The 16,255-nt window shown below is 39.0% G+C and overlaps 1 protein-coding gene across 10 annotated transcripts in view; it reads right to left on the bottom strand.

Moving 5' to 3' along the window:
- Positions 1-16,255, bottom strand: part of PTK2 (protein tyrosine kinase 2) — a 215,895-nt gene that overhangs the window by 136,410 nt on the left and 63,230 nt on the right. For all 10 annotated transcript variants that reach the window (XM_009285068.1, XM_009285070.1, XM_009285071.1 and 7 more), the window contains exon 3: positions 2,392-2,618. In XM_009285068.1, the coding sequence (XP_009283343.1) occupies positions 2,392-2,586 (195 nt within the window). In that variant the 5' untranslated portion in view covers positions 2,587-2,618. The remainder of the gene's footprint in view (positions 1-2,391; positions 2,619-16,255) is intronic.

The raw sequence follows: 16,255 nt of genomic DNA, 5'->3' as shown, positions 1-16,255 counted from the left end.
CCTTTTTTGTTAGAAGTTTTGCTCTTGGTTGGTTGTTTTTTTTGGGGGGGGGGGGGGGGGGGAACGCATTTAAACTAAGGCATAAAAACCTTAAAAGCTATTTTAATCTTAAATTATTCGTCTTGGTCAAACAGCAGTCATTCCAATGGAATGTAGGCTTGTACTCCAACAACAGTTTACTGTTTCTAAAATAAATGTCAGGACATGGTAATACATCAGTGCTAGATCTTTACTACGGAGTACCTGCACATTCAACAGTCATTGTCCTAGTGTAACAAAATTGAGAGAGAACGACATTTGTTAAAAGAACAAAGTTTAACAGCAACCCATCATATTCTTCTTTATTAAGAAAGGAGAACAATATAAAAATCCCATTACTTTTACAAAAAACCATCCAATTAAATGTGCATATAAGGAAACTAAAAATTAAGGCAAGCCTCAAGTAACTGCTACTTGCCTGTTCTTTTGATCCTGCTTTTACAAAAAATGACACATTTTTTGCTTAAAACAAGGATATGTAACTCTGCAAATTGAACTCAGCACTGAATTTCTTACAGGGACTGTAAATTTTGAATCCTTAAAGCCCATAACCACAGGTATTTCTGAGCTGGAGACACCAGAGATGTAATCTCTGCTTTTGTTTTTCAAGTTTCTACATACTTCTTTGGAAAGATAACCTCGATTTCAAGTACGATATAAAGAACCCTAGACATTTGTCCACAACAGAGGCTTGCAAGGTAAAAAACATACTGAGACATGGTTGGGTTTTTTTTCCCCTTGTACCAAGTAATACACTTTATGAAATTAATCAATCACATTAGATAGATATATATATATCTATCTATATCAAAGCACTATACTTAAGCCAGGGAGCAAAGATGTTTCAAGTGGCACCCAAAAAACCCTATTCCATGTAAAATAAGTGTATGCTATTGATGATAATGATTCCCATTGTTGTACCTCTAATCTGTCGACTCACCAAGTTATCCCTAAACACAGGTATGAGTTTATTAAATTGACAAGAGACAGACTTTCTGATCATCACCAATGAAAATCCTTGAATTTCACAGGTCTGTGATCACTGTCACAAGATCTACTCCACTTAGGAATGCTGTTAGGTCTTCTCATACGCAGCCCTGCTAGAAAATAAACAGTAGGAAAGGAAGAGAAAACATTCAAAACTCTTTAGTCTTTTTTACTTAGTTTTCTCTTGCACAAAGGAAACTTAATAGTGGGCAGAAGGACACAACAGGTCTCCTTAACTCTGACAACTCTCTCCCTTCAGCAGATTGGAATCACGTCTTTGTAGTGGAATTTGAAGTATCGTGCAAAGAATACAAATGCTGGAAGCAATGAGCAGATGGGAACCTGCTTCTACAGTAAGAACCTCACAGAAGAAAACAACCCCGCACACCACCTACCACCACGCAAGATTCTGCTCTTGGAGGATAATTAAAAAACAAGCAAACCACAAAGTTTTAAAAGCATTTGACATGTTAAACTGAGCTTCATTTCAGTTTAAATATCGCAACACCTCAAAAATTGAAAGAGTAAGTGTAGCAAATGGTAAGTAAAGGTCTCAGCATTAGAGAGAACGTATGCTTCAGAATAAACACTTTTTTTATGCAAACATAACATTTCCACATACCTCTAAGATTACAGATACTTAAAGTTATTCTTAAAAAAATCCCAACCTTTGGGTTTTTTGCATAGACTAACTGAAGGACAACACTGTACAAATACAAGCAGCAGGTGCCTACCAGGGCGAAGGGGAACAAAGCGTCTTACTGGGGGGAGGAAGGACTCTTCAGCTCAATTTCCCCACAGTGTGGGGGAATGAGTTTCCAAACAAAAGTTTTTTTTTTTTTTTTTTTTAAAAAGTCATGTACACATTACATTTAAACATTTTAAACACGTAAATATACACTCTTACATTTAAACATGTAAAAAAAATTTTTTTTTTTAAACATGAAGTGTCATTTAATGTCACCTTCATCCCAGCTCTCATCCCTGCCATCCTGCCACGAGATGTCACACAGGCTGTTAGGGAGTATAAAGCGGAGTAAGTCAACTGACATACCTCAGTAGTGGTATCTAGACTGATAACCACTGTTCTAAATTTCAAGTTTCTATTCTGCAAAAATGGGAAGAGTTCTCATTTCTTTAAGATAAGACACAATCATATATCAGGTTTTTTTGTTCTCAAGGAAAGTTGGTACCACTTAAAGCTTTTTCTGAAGTTACTCACAATATACAACAGGTAAAGATTCTTTTAAAATAAACCGCAAAACTTCTGCGTGCGTTTGCTTCCAGACTTTTACCTCCCATTTTTTGAGCATGAAGTTAACACTTAACCTAAAGATGTCATGAGAATGCTAAAACCAGACTTACTCTGACATCAGTAGCATCTCCATGCCGGATAATGCTGGCCCACGTTGTAGGTTCGCTGCTATTTTCAAAGTAGTGAAAAACCTTTAAGACTCGTTCCATGGCCCCTGGGGAACGCTCCATCCCAGTACTGAGGTGCGTCTTTGTACTTGAACTTGGTGTATGATTCAAGTTTGGATCAAGGTAAGCTGCTGCCATGGTTTTGCTAGATGCTAGGTATCTGTCATATTCTAGAAAAGGGAAACAAAAAATAAATTAATTTTAGTTATACCTGAATCTTACACTGATTCATACAAAGCATTTACTGGAAATACATAAAGACTCATTTTTAACAGACATTTAGTTGCCATTTTTTAAGTCCCCTCCTAAGATAGTTATACCATCTACAAACATAAAAAACCTACCCAGATGACTACCAGAGTAACTGCAAGCCCCTTGGAGCAAGCGATCTGAATTTGAACAAGTGGTATCTTTGGCAAGACTTCTTCCTTTAGTTTCTCAGTGACTTAACTAACAGGCCCCCGCCAAAGCCTTCAAGACTGAATAGCACCTTCCAGTTTTAACAGGAGTTCCCATTCCTAAAATCTCCCAAGTCTGCTCCTACAATAAGCCCCTAAAGATCAGCATAGGGAAACCCTGACAGCCCAGTCACTGAACTGGAGGCCTTCCACTAAGCCGCCGCACACTAACACCAGGCTCTCCTGTTTAATGCTAAGGCATTGTCACATCACTTGTTTTGTGCTATTTTGGGAACCAATGTGACTCAAAACCATCCAGAGCTAAATTCATTACTCACTGAGGAACCATTAAGAACACCACTGTCCCTCCTCTCATCAACTACTAAATAAGTGGCTAAGTTTTATCATCGACTAGCCCGGTTTCCAAGTGATTTCCAAGTCTGGTGGCAAAAGGCATGGACCATGGTATGAGTCTGCATCTCAAATTAGGAAGAAAAAAAATGCCTCTTGGCTACTGCTGCAAATTAGTCAGCCACAAGCAGATGGTGTCTGAGAAATCAATGCAGTACAAGAAAAAAAGAGCAAACTGTAATACCTCCTCCCTCGCCTGACACAGTCTCAAGCATCATTCCAGCCTGCTGGCTGGAAAGAGGCAAAGAACTGCAGGGCTTTGCTCCAGGGCTTAGACAAGTGCACTGAGATTTCTGTACCTCCTCCTCCCAGCGAGCAGCCAGTGGGGAGGCAGTTTTGGAAAACTGAAGATGATAAAAATAAAATAAACTTGACCTTTTTGGCATAGTACTCTGAACGCCTTTCTGGTAGTAAAGCTGGCCTGCGAAAGGGGGCTGGAAGAGAGTGAAACTGCTTCAGTACTGCTACTGAACTCCTCAGCCTTAGTTTACTTCACTGCAAGGCAGAAGAGACCCACGCTTCCAGCTGAGCTCCCGTAACGCCTGGCTGCCCCTCAAGAGAGCTTCAGCCACCAACCTGTCACCAGCCACGGTGCTCTCCTGACCTCCCTGACAACCAGTTCAGGAAACTGGGGGTGGGGGTGGGGGTGGGGTGTGGCTGCGGAGTGATTTGGTTTTTAGGGTTGGCTTAGTTTTACACCACAGCTGCCTGAAGTAGCTCACCATAGACGTTAGACAAGCACAGAGGAAGAGAAGCTGAAGCAGGCGGTGGGCAGGGGCATCTCCCCTCCAGCAGCAGCTAGCCATTACACCAGTTCACCAGTAATGTCAAACCACACAGTGAGCTCAGCTAACAGGAATCCAGCACCAGCAATATCAAGGCTTGAAATCTTCAGGCTGTAGATAACAACATTTGCTAGAGGCTAAAACAGGACTTGAAGTCTAACACAAGGGTCTTAAGCATCTACCTAATTCAGACCCACAAGATAAAGAGGAAACAAACAGCCCATCTGTGCAGTATGTCTTTGCCTCTTGAATAAATGGTCGAATTGCATTCATCTAACAGAACTTTAAGAACTTAAAATTGGCAGTACTGGGTCAGACAAAAGGCCTCTAATGTCCTGCCCTCAGGGAAGATGGTAAGAGCAGGCCAAGGAGACACTTCTCCCAAACATTCTGCCAGTACCTGACCCTTGAGGGACTTCCCCCACCGGCCAAGCGCTAGCTTAGTTTCATAACCCTGTTGCCTCTGTCTGAAAACTCAAGAAACCATTATAGCTTTCGTACCTTGCTTTATTGTTCTCTTGTCTGGCAATCAATACAAATGTATTAAGCCAACCTTATGCCCACGTTAAAACCTTTCCTCTTATCCACCCTACACTAACAGATACAGATCAGAAAAATGCCAGGAACCCCTCTACAACGTTACTCGACTTATCCTCATCAAAGGAGCTTGCGAGCTGTTTTCATATAAACCTTGACTTGAAAGCTGAAGCAGGTATAAAAATCTCCCCTGTGGCAGACTAATACCAAGACGACATGACCGTACGTGCTCCCAACTGCAGGGCTCCTCTCCTGTAAGGTTAAAATAGCCATCATGAAACTCCCAATGTCCGCAGGGTGGGCAGTTTCATTAGGACAATTTGCATAGACGAAGCCCTTCAATAGTGCAACTGCTAGGAATGAAATGGCGGTTTTCAGGCTCAGACGTGCGCCACTTTTAATCCTTCTGCATTATGTTCTGCCTCTTTCAGAACAACCTACTCTACCTCAAAGGCACTATTAAAAACGCTAAGCTTTATTTCAAGCTTACGCACACAAATGGCAGCAAATTTTCCTGCAAACCAAAGCGAGATGAGTAATTTTTTAGTAAAGGAGAACTAAAAGAAAGCATGCTTTAATATTAATTTGCATATAATTTTAACATACATATTCACCAGATTTTATCTGGCAGAAAAAGAGCAGGGAGAAAAGCTACAGGAAAATGTAGAAACAAGCATTTAGAAGATGTCTGACCACAGACTTAATACAGACAATCTGCATCTCTTGGGAGCAGCAAACAAGAGCAATGAAAGACATCAGTTCTTACACACAGGAGTGCTCTTAGGCAGCGTAATTTCGGGCAAAACATTATTACAAATTTTTCATATTCATCACATTGAAAGGAACGTGTGGAATCAAACATTGGACTGCCCATACGAGGTACAGGCTATTGTCAGTTTTCACAAGGTTTTACAGGTCAGAAGTTTCTAAAGGTATAACAACCTCCTACGCAAAATTAGAAAAGCAGTTTTCCTTCGAAATTTGATCCTCTTTGGGTTCGTTACAACTTCTTTACAAAATCCCAATGTTTACTTTATAAGGTACCAAAAGAGCAATAAATTTGATAGCTCAAGTTATAGAAACACATGCTGTATCTCTGGTTATGGACCTATTAACATTCCCACTACTACCAGGCCTTGGGTTTGAGTTTATAATCTGAATGTAAAACTCTGCCCCAGGACAAAACTTTGTAAAACATAGCTGCTCTTGATGCAAGGGTAGTTAAACAACTTTTTTTTTTTTTTTTTTTACAAGATCTGCTTGGTTTTTTTAAGATACAAAGAAAGTCAAGATTACAACACTAGGATGCTTACTTGGGTTCTTCTAAATTAAAAACAGATTGGTTTGTAATCCTGCCATTACAGATCTCAGTTTAAAACAGCAGCTTTAGTCCTCTTGGTATTAAACAGACAAGTAGTATGCTATTATGGAGCAGAAACAAGCTACAGCCAACTAAAAGAGGGTAGATTTAGGCTAGATATAAGGAAGAAATTTTTTATGATAAAGATGGCAAGACACTGGAACAGGTTGCCCAGAGAAGTTTTAGATGGCCCATCACCAGAAGTGTTCAAAGTCAGGTTGGACAGGACTTCAAGCAACCTGATCTAGTGAAAGATGTCCCTGAAGACTAATGGTCTAAAATCAAGTCTACTCAAACTTGTTTGTGCACGAAGTTGCATGCCAGCTATCCCTTTGAGCTTCCGAGAGCAAAGACTATTGGTCTCCAAATGCTCACACTTTACAAAAAAAACACATTTCTCAGTACTGTAAAGACTTATTCTAAGCTTTGGGGAGCAGAGTAAGCCAGACCTGGCCTGCTGATATTTAGCGGCTCTGCTAAGATATTACAGTTGTTACCAAACCATGACGCGTGTTATCATTCAGATGATTTGCTCTACCTGTGGAGGAGTACCTGAGGTTTAGAAAAATATATGGGAGACAGTTAAATGAGATTAGAAGAGAAAGCTTTTCAAAAAAACCCAAACCAAAAATCGAACGACACAGCACTTCACAGCTTCTCAAGTAAATTACAAGAAAGCACTGTTGGCCTTTTTCATGCTCCTTTCTGTCTTTATAGAATTTGGTTTTGAATATCTGTCATTTTCATTACTTAGGTAGCAGTTACCTAAGGTAACTAATATACTACTACTAGGTAGTAGTATATATATAAATATATAAATATAGTATATACTAGGTAGTAGTATATTAGGAATATATAATAAAAGTTGATTTATTTTCTCAAAAACACACAAAATAATGAGATAACTAATTGAATCCTTCTAGAATTCTGTTTGCAAGTCATTTGCTGCTTAACGTGACTCCTGCTGACACATCTTATGAGCACTGCATATTCCCCATCTTTGTTAACTACCTCAGAAACAAAGTCATTATTATGACTTTTAGTGGTACAAACAATCAAAGTTCAAAGACATATTTCACTACCAGCTCCGAGTACTTAGAAACTAAATCACTTCCACTAATGAGTTAAAAAATCATAAATCAATTAACTAAAAATTGATTAGTAAACTGATAGAAAAGTTAAAGTAGTCTTATAAGGGAAATCTTTTCAATGTAAATAATGTCTTCAACATTAGCAGTTTGATAATATATTAAAAAAACCAAACAAACACAAAACTGTTCCTCAAACTGGCATTGGCAGATGGCCAACAACAGTGTTACTGAGTCCATGTGACAAGGAACCAAGCTGTAATTATTCACACTGTGACTTCGTGTTGTCCTTTGTAGGTATGATGAAGTTTTAAAGTGTTGTCCAACCTCCATATTCTGATCCCTATCTCAGGATTGAAGGCATTGACATCTATGAAAAAATGTCCCTTCTAGGTTGCAATTCCACAAAGTAACTTGGTCCATCTCAATTCAAACCTATAAAAATCTATATAAATCTACTTAAAAATATAAGACTCTATTAAAAATACAATAAAAATTCAGAGTTCATGTCTTTCTCTGGTCCTGGTGTAAAAATTCTACAAGACTTAAAATACTTTAAAATATTGACGTTATTGAAAGAAATAAAAGCTTTCAGGTTACGTGCATCCTCAATAAACAATATGGCTTTATTAGAGTGACTGGCTAGAAAGCAGCTTTGCAGAGAAGGACCTGGAGGACTTGGTGGACAGCAAGCCAACCATGAGCCAGCAACGTGCCCTTACAGCAAAAGAAGGCCACCAGCCTCCTGGGCTGTGTTAGGCAGAGCACTGCCAGCAGGTCGAGGGAAGTGATCCTTCCCTTTACTCAGCACTGGTGAGGGACATCGGGAGCGCTGGGCCCAGTGCTGGGCTTCCTAATGCAAGAGAGACATGGACATAATGGAGAGAGTCCAACAAAGGGCCACAAAGAAAATTCAGGGACTTGAGCATCTGTCACATGAGGAGAGGCTGAGAGAGCTGGGACAGTTTGGCCTGCAGAAGGGAAGGCTCAGGGGAATCTTACAAATGTGTATAAGTATCTGTCGGGGAGGAGTGAAGATGGAGCCAGACTCTTCCCAGCGGTGCCCTGTGAGGACACAAGGCAGTGGGCACAAAGTGACAAACAGGAATTCCCATTTAAATATAAGAGAAAGCTTTTGCACTACATGGGTGGGTGAACACTGCAACAGGTTGCCCATAGAGGTTGTGGAATCTCCATCCACAGAGATATTCAAAACACAATTGGACATGACCCTGACCAACCTGCTGTAGCTGACTCTGCTCTGAGAAGGGAGTTGGACAAAACCATCTCCACAGGTCCCTTCCAACCTCAGCGATTTTGTGATTTGGTGATTAATAATTTCTTCCACATTCTAAATTCCTTAGAATTATCCATAATGCATCTCGCATCAAACAGTAAATATCTCATGAATGTCAAGCTCAATCAATTTTTACAGTTTGTATTAAATCCTACTGTAACTCACCTTGCAAATATTAATTTGTTTATCTCAACCTCACAGAAAGTAAGGATGTTAAGTACAATTTTAGCTATGTTCCCCATGACAAAACTTGTACTTTCAGGAGTCTGTGTTAAGAGTCAGCACATTGCTGACTTTTGGTATGCCATCTCCTGATACACACACACACACACACAATCTTTATCATAAAATCCAGTCCCAATGCTTGGTGTTGGACATAAAGCACATGTCTCGCTAAAATCCTTCTTAGCAGCACTTAAGACATGTTTCTTCTAAGAAAACAGTCACAGTGTATTCAACTACATGTTGATGATCATGTGGCATAGCTGCACACTTGGGAGTATCCAGTTACAGCAACAGTCCCATTCCCAGAAGACCAGACAGAATGGAATGGTGGAAAAAGCAAAGTGGTGAAAGCAGCAGCCCCAGAACACATACATGCCACAGGAAAGAAGCAGCAAGCACACTAGGTGTGCAACAACTTTTTTTTTTTTTGCTTTTACCTGATGTTAACATCTCGTTACATATTTAAGGATGCAGATTTAAGGACGAAACTTGGAGAAAACCATTAGGTTTGTGATTTCAAATTAGGGACAAACATAGAAAGAGAGGAGAAAGGGTATTTTTTCCTATTAATATCACTTTTGCCTTCAGAAACAGTCAATAATTTCAGCTAATTCTGTAAGTCACACTGAAAATTCTCTGTTTATTTCCTACCGAGTTTATTTTTCTTGTTCTCATTCTTTCAGCTAATACCGATGTTCAAAAGCAAAAGAAAAAAAAGCAGCAATCCTTTGTTCCACCTTAGACAACTTTCAGCTATACTCACTCTTCTTGGTAATACTTGCTACAGCTACATCCAAGAATGCATTTATTTCTTTTGCTGCCTCCTCTCTGATCCCCTCCCTGGTCACTGCTCTCTCCCCTCTCCTCCAGATATAGATATATTTTTAAGTACATTAATTGCAGTCAAAAGCATTTATGAAGGCCCCCAGTACAAAGTATAAAGCGGCCTGGCCAGCCACATTAAAAAAATTTAAAAAATGAGTTGTTAATATCTATTTTAGTCTAAATTGACACACCAAATATTTCACTGTATCGATATGAAATGGAAGAATGGTCTGGTACCAGCAATTCCTCTGAACACCTTTTTTCCCCTGGAGAATATTGGCTAAACAGTTACTAACTTTATGTCTCAATACAGTTCAAAGCAGAAACGTATAGCTTTTCTTTCTTTGCAGAATTAAGTATTTTAGAAATATACTAGAAAATCAACATGAAAAGGTAATAGAGACCAAAGTCAAAACAAGTTTAGCAATGCAAGTTGCCAACACAGGAAAATTTATTTCAATTATACCCATGTTTTAGGAGATTAAACATTCAGGGGAGCGTGAAGGAAGAATTCAGAGAGAGCGTGAACTACAAAGCAATACGGGGCTCTGAGCAACCTGATCTAGTTGAAGATGTCCCTGCTCGTCACAGGGGGGTTGGACTAGAGGACCTTTAAAGGTCCCTTCCAACCCAAACCATTCTATGATTCTATGACAACCTTCGGCCTGTTAAACAGAAAGCAAGCATATCCCAGAAAAAAAAAACCAAACAATCAATAAATATACATATCGCCTAACTAATTGAAACAAGACCATATTCCATGTACAGCTGCTACTGATGCAGGCTGTTTTAAGGACTTGTAAGTCACTAAGTGCTACAGAAGCAGTAGCCTTTTACTGTAGTAGCACTGCACCTTGGGATGAAAAGATAGGGAAAAGTTTCAAAGAATACTGACAACCGGCTGAACTATTTGTACTGTCAAGCAGCAATTCAAATTTACCAAGATGTCTTGCACTCTGTCCATCCTGCGACATTCAAAATGGTACCCATCCTTCTCACTAAGAATCCCACAGCATTAAGTCCTGACATACCTTAAACACTCAGTTTAACCCAATTTTATCGTAACATTGCATAATCTGCACCACCGGCAATTCCCTTTGGAGTTGGCACCAATTTCTATTTTTAATATTAAAAAATTCAATAATGAGGAAACATCAGTTGTGTTGGGAATACAAGAAAATCAATGTCTGTATATGCTTTAATTAGAAATGCTATCCAGCTAGATACTTACTTCATTTCTCAATAGCACTCTGAACCTTCACTGTGGTCCCCTGGTACCACTGAAATCCAAGTAAACACTAATCTCCCCTTGCATCTTCTGTTGCTGATCTTTTGAATTTCTCTAGCAAGTTGTAGAAAACTATAGTGATGCAGTTTTCTTAAAGATGTCACCACAGAAGTGAGCAAGTAAAAATTTCGTATTTCTAAAAAAAGGTTAAAATTCTATTCTGAAGTTGTACCACTGGTTGGCAGCAGCCCTACCTATGAACATCAAAACAAGAGGGTGAAGTAAGCTGTACAAATTCAAGTAATTTTTTAATACCACTTACTGAAATATTGCTCTATGGAGGCCCTACATAGCACAAGCTCTTCTTCTAAACAGGTTTAGAAGTAAATAGAAGCACTGAGTGTATACTGTCTTTCTACAATACAAAAAGAAAAAAAATAAATTAGAATTGGTGATATAGCAAGTGTGCTCCTCAGAAATTAAGAACTAGAAATGTCTGAACTAGAGGCAGTTACGGAAAGTAAGCTGTGATAGTGCATAGCCAGAATACCTTAACACATTTGGGTTTGGCTACCATTTGACTTTAAACCTGTCTTTCCTAGTTTTACATTACTGAATGATTATATCATCCCAGCCCTGTATTTCAAAACGTTAAACTTTATAGGCTTTTAAATTTTGATCTTTTTAATACAGTTTTAACTGTGTTTGTGTTATCCCTGTTTTTCATGAAAACCAGAAGCACACATCAGAGAAAAGACACTTAAGTGCTCAAGAGGAACAGAGCTTGACAACAGCCACTGTTGTGACTGCATGACAACAGCCCATTACAAAAATCAATGACCTGTAAAAAGTTTTACTTAAGCCTGTTCTGGCTCAAGTGTTTTCCAAAGCCAGTAATTACAGCCTCTGGTATACAGGTAGAAACGAAGAACAAAGTGATTCTTATTCAAGCGACTGAATGGAAGTTCAATGTAGGCTGACCATAATAATTCTCCTAATTACAAGCTTTTTGAGACGATGCTTCTGTGTATCAACACACACATACAAAACAAACAAACAAAAAAATCAGTTATTTTCATAGCTGCGGTTGTTGGAACTGGGCATGTAACATGTGTCTCCCTGCATCCTCACATAAGATCCTGAAGAGCAGTGTAAGTTGCGATATTCCCTTGGATCCCCCTAGGAATCAAAGCTTTTGGCTCCTCAAGAGCTCAAGCCTCTATGCTGTGTTTGAGGACCTGAACACCAGCCGCATCACTCTTTAGCTAGACATTCGTTTCTCCTAAAGCCTCCATCTACTGCACCCAAAGACAGAAGAGTAAGCAGAATTAGCTTAATTAGTCAAAGAACAGAGGCAATAACTTCTCAAATTTGGCATTTGATTTAACAGTCAAGTCAAAGGCATAATGCCTGATAAGAAATCAGTTGGTGGCCTCCAGGATTCATGTACTGACATGATCATGAAACAGGCACAAGTCCAAGCCTCTACTATGGTGACTAAAAAGTCTCAGTACTCTGGTGAAGTCAAGCTAGGAGCAGACAGATATACACTATCTTGTATATATTACTTGATATATATTCAAGATTTTTGTTATTAAAAACCCCAACTTGATATAGCCTTAAAAAGGCAATTTAAAACACTTAATCCACTCAAAACAGTACATCAGGGCCCTCTCCAGACTTCTGGAGTCAATACCAATGATTCCATATTGCTTTGTGGCAGAATAAGATTTATGGATTCTCTACCAGTGCTTTCATCCTAGGTGGATCCTCTTGACATGCTGTGTAAGGTTGAATCTAAACCCAGGACCTCTGCCCTTTCACTCACTATCTCACTGCAGCTGGAATTCTCCCTTGGACATAGTCCCTGTCCCCACGCTCTCCCCACAAAACTAGGGACTTCTGTCCTGTGCATTGCACATCTACCGGGAGGGGCATTCACTGTCTTTGTTCTTTTTAATACTGATGAAGTTTATGCTACTGACTTTTGTGAGTTTTTCCAGTGAATGCTCCATTAAGTCTTTGAAAAGAACCATCAACACTGAAAAGCTCTGAAGACCGGTATCATCCAAGAAAACACCCTTGGCCCTCACCAGAGGCAGTTTTCAGCCTTTTACCTCCAATCTACTAACACAGGGCTACTGAACCTTCCTTGAGTTTAGATTAATTAGAGAAAAGCAGCATGTTTAATATACTAGAGGTTCTGAGGGTCAGCATTTGCATCGCACTGAGAAATAAGGAATTCACAATTTTAAGGGAAAGCTGTCACTTGGGTAACCTGGTAAGGATATAAAGTGGGTTCAGAAAGGGTATTTTCCCTCAACATTCAGCAAATGGGGACAAGACAGAAAAATGCTTACCAAACAACTGATTTTAGAAAACATATTTTTGTTTTTTTCTTCTATAACCATCTCCAATATGCATGTCAGATCAGGCAAAGATTTAGCTTTGCATGAGACACAAGCCATCAAAACGGTTAAGACTTCAGAGTCAAACCGTAACAGCTGCAATTAGAACATTCTATTTCCAACTGAGTCACCATTTCCTTAAGTTTTTAAACAAGGGAAAAAAAGCCATTCTTAAACTAGGTATCAACCACCTGAAATACATTTACCTTAGGTCTTCCTTCAAAGTTCTCTGAAAGAGAAACCTTTAAAGGATAAGATATTGGTCTGTGGTAGAAAAATTAATTGGAACCCGGAAGAGCTGCGTTCAATTCCCTACAGCAAGGCAAGTTCTGTTACAATTAAGCTTCATCATTTCTGTCACTTCAAATTATGCAAGAAATCATGCAGGAACATCTCTAGAACACTCAATCATGGTATGTGTGGCACTGTTTTCCTTTCCGCTCCGCCCTCCCATGATAGGGGTTATCCTGGGTCAAAACTATATCATGCTTTTTTTCAATGCACGGGCAATAAATACAACACAGTTTTTGCCATAACAAGCTTCAGCCTCTTCCATTAAAGTAATTGTGGTATTTCATCTAGCCCATCTCATCCCACCTGAACAAATCCAGCTATTTATTAGTTACTGACAGTTATCAAATTTCAAACAACTTGGAATGGGGTCAGAAATATAAGGCAATTAAATTGCTGCAAATTTTGAAAAAAAAAAAAATCAGTAGTAAAATTCAGTCTTCACACATTCTTTGACAGCCCATCAGCTAGCTAATGAGCACAATCATAATGACAGATCTATCAGCACTCACTTAGGTCCAAAATGACCAGCGTGTGCTGTCCCTCATCATGCGAGGGTATCAAAGGACACATGGGATGACTGCTGTAACATCTTCATGGTCAAGAAGGTAGGGAAAGCCTGAAGAAATCAAGTAAGCAGGTTTCACTACCTCCACAAGAATTTATTGCATCTTTTTATAATATACTTGATCATGGGTAGGCATTAAGAAGACTCAAAGATGAAACTGTTACTTTATAGTGCATTTTTATTCCATTCAATTATTTCTCTGGAAACAATAAATCAATTCCCCACCACATCACAGTGATGAAATATGCAATTTGTGTACAACAACCTGACCATTTGCAGAAACAGCAGGAGGTAATAAATTAAGTTGGTGTTACACAAACAAGACACCTCCGTAAGCCAACCATACACACTGAGCTATCAATCCAAACTTCCTTCAGTCCCTATTAGAACATACAGAAATATTCGTTTGGGGGGCTACTTAAACATGTGCAGTTTTTTTAAATGCTGAGCTGTACTTGGCCTGAAACACCATCTCTTACAAGAGGATCCAGTAATTAAAACGCCTTTGTACATGAGCTTCAGGAAGCAAAGCTTTTATTTGCAATCTGTGCTCTTAATATGTTTAAATTTATTTTCAAATAAGTAGTTCATAGTGGCTATAGAGAAAATAGGAAAACAATCTCTTTCAACAATGAGTGTGTGCGCTTTAATATGTACGGAAAAACATACATTTCTGCATAAAACCAGAATATTGTTGTGATGATACATCCTCCACGCTACAAACAATTCATTTTTTTCCATGCAGCAGTATTTCACAGGTTAGAGGTACCTACTGTCACTCAAACCTCCTATGCAAACTGGTACAGTAGCTAGCTTCAGGAGAAATGACACAAAGGGATAAAATATTATTAAGTATTCCAACCGAAGAATACAGTATTTCATCGCATTATTAATTTTAGCCTGAAATTGGGTCTTTGGGATCTTTGTAACTTGGAAGAGGTTCTGTCAGTGCTTACTAAAGGCAAGGGGTGGGTGTCTAGTATCTTCAGCATCATACAATCCCTTGCCAGCAGAGAACTATGGATTAAGTTTATTCTATTTTAACCCCAAGGTGCAGCAGAGCAGAAAAGCCAATGGAATTTCCACCACATCTTGAGTACTGTCCAGAAAGTCCAGAGAAGTGCAACAAAAATGATTAAGGGGCAGAGCAGCAGCCATGCGAGGGGAACCTAAAAAAGCTGGGACTCCAGCCGAGAACTTGATCAATATTTACAAAATCCATGATGATGGATAAACTGAACCCTAAACTAATCCCCTCATTAATTTCAGTCAAAAGATCTTTTCTAAACAGGAGATAGCAGACAGCACACTGTGGAGGCAGATGGTAGCAGCAAATTCAGAAAGGTATGGACAAAACAGGCACATGACTGGATATTAAAAGATTCTCTAAAAATCTCTAATGCAGTGGATGCTGAAGAAACACAAGGATGGACTGCAGACAACAGCCATGCTCACGTGGTCTCCTGAAAGTCACAAATAGGAGATGCTGTCAAAGAGAGTGGACCACTGATGTGATACAGTTTTTTACATTAAGAACATCCATAAAAGCTTAACCTTTCGCTTCTACTGTTAAAGCTGAAATATGACCCTTAGTGCTTCCAGAAAGTTCAGATGAAAATACAGATATACCACCTTTGTGAGCTTTCTCATACCTTATGTTTTATAGACTACATTTATCAAGTCAATAGTTGCTAGTGCAAGATGATGATTTCCAGGCTTGGAAAAGACTGACATCAAGTCAGAAAACTAAGAGATGTCAAATAACATTTTGACGATTTTCTTGTGTAGAACAAATCAGAAAATTAAACAGTCCTAGAAAAAAGCACATCTGTGAATGCATCAGAAAAGTCTACATTGTATATTCTGATCCTTATAAGGGTTCATATAAGTATGTCTAAAAAAAAAACCAAAATTAAAGATGGCCCACCACTCATGCAATATTTTCAGAGGTTTTTTTCAGAAGTGTTAAATATTTTCTTGCACAGTTCAAGTTCTCATGTATAGTTTAATGTTCAAATATCATTAAAGGAATTTAAGTCTGGTTTCTCAGACCTGCCTCTGTAAGAAGCTATAGAATTGATACATGATTATTTCTGAAGAATCTATTTGTACAGAGGTTTGAGTTAATTTTTCAAAGGGAAGTAAGTTGCCACCACAGGCTGCTGAACCAACTTAATATAACCAATTTGTCCTTGCTGCTGCCAAAGCTGCAGACCTTGCTACCCCTTCCCTCCCTGCCAAGTGTTTCCTCATCCACTCTTCCTGACTGTGCAGCCCTTGCTTCCCTTCTGTGGCCTCCTGCTGCTTCTTAATAAGTAAAAGCAGCTCAAAAACTGTTTAAGACAGAAGAAATCAATCCAGGCTTCTTTCTTCTGTTTTTGGTGGG

The sequence above is a fragment of the Aptenodytes forsteri genome, unplaced genomic scaffold, assembly GCF_000699145.1.
Source record: "Aptenodytes forsteri isolate BGI_AS27 unplaced genomic scaffold, ASM69914v1 Scaffold182, whole genome shotgun sequence".
In the NCBI taxonomy this organism is placed as follows: domain Eukaryota; kingdom Metazoa; phylum Chordata; class Aves; order Sphenisciformes; family Spheniscidae; genus Aptenodytes; species Aptenodytes forsteri.
The sequence above is the reverse complement of the archived record's forward strand: the minus strand, read 5'-3'. Positions and strand labels throughout refer to the sequence as shown.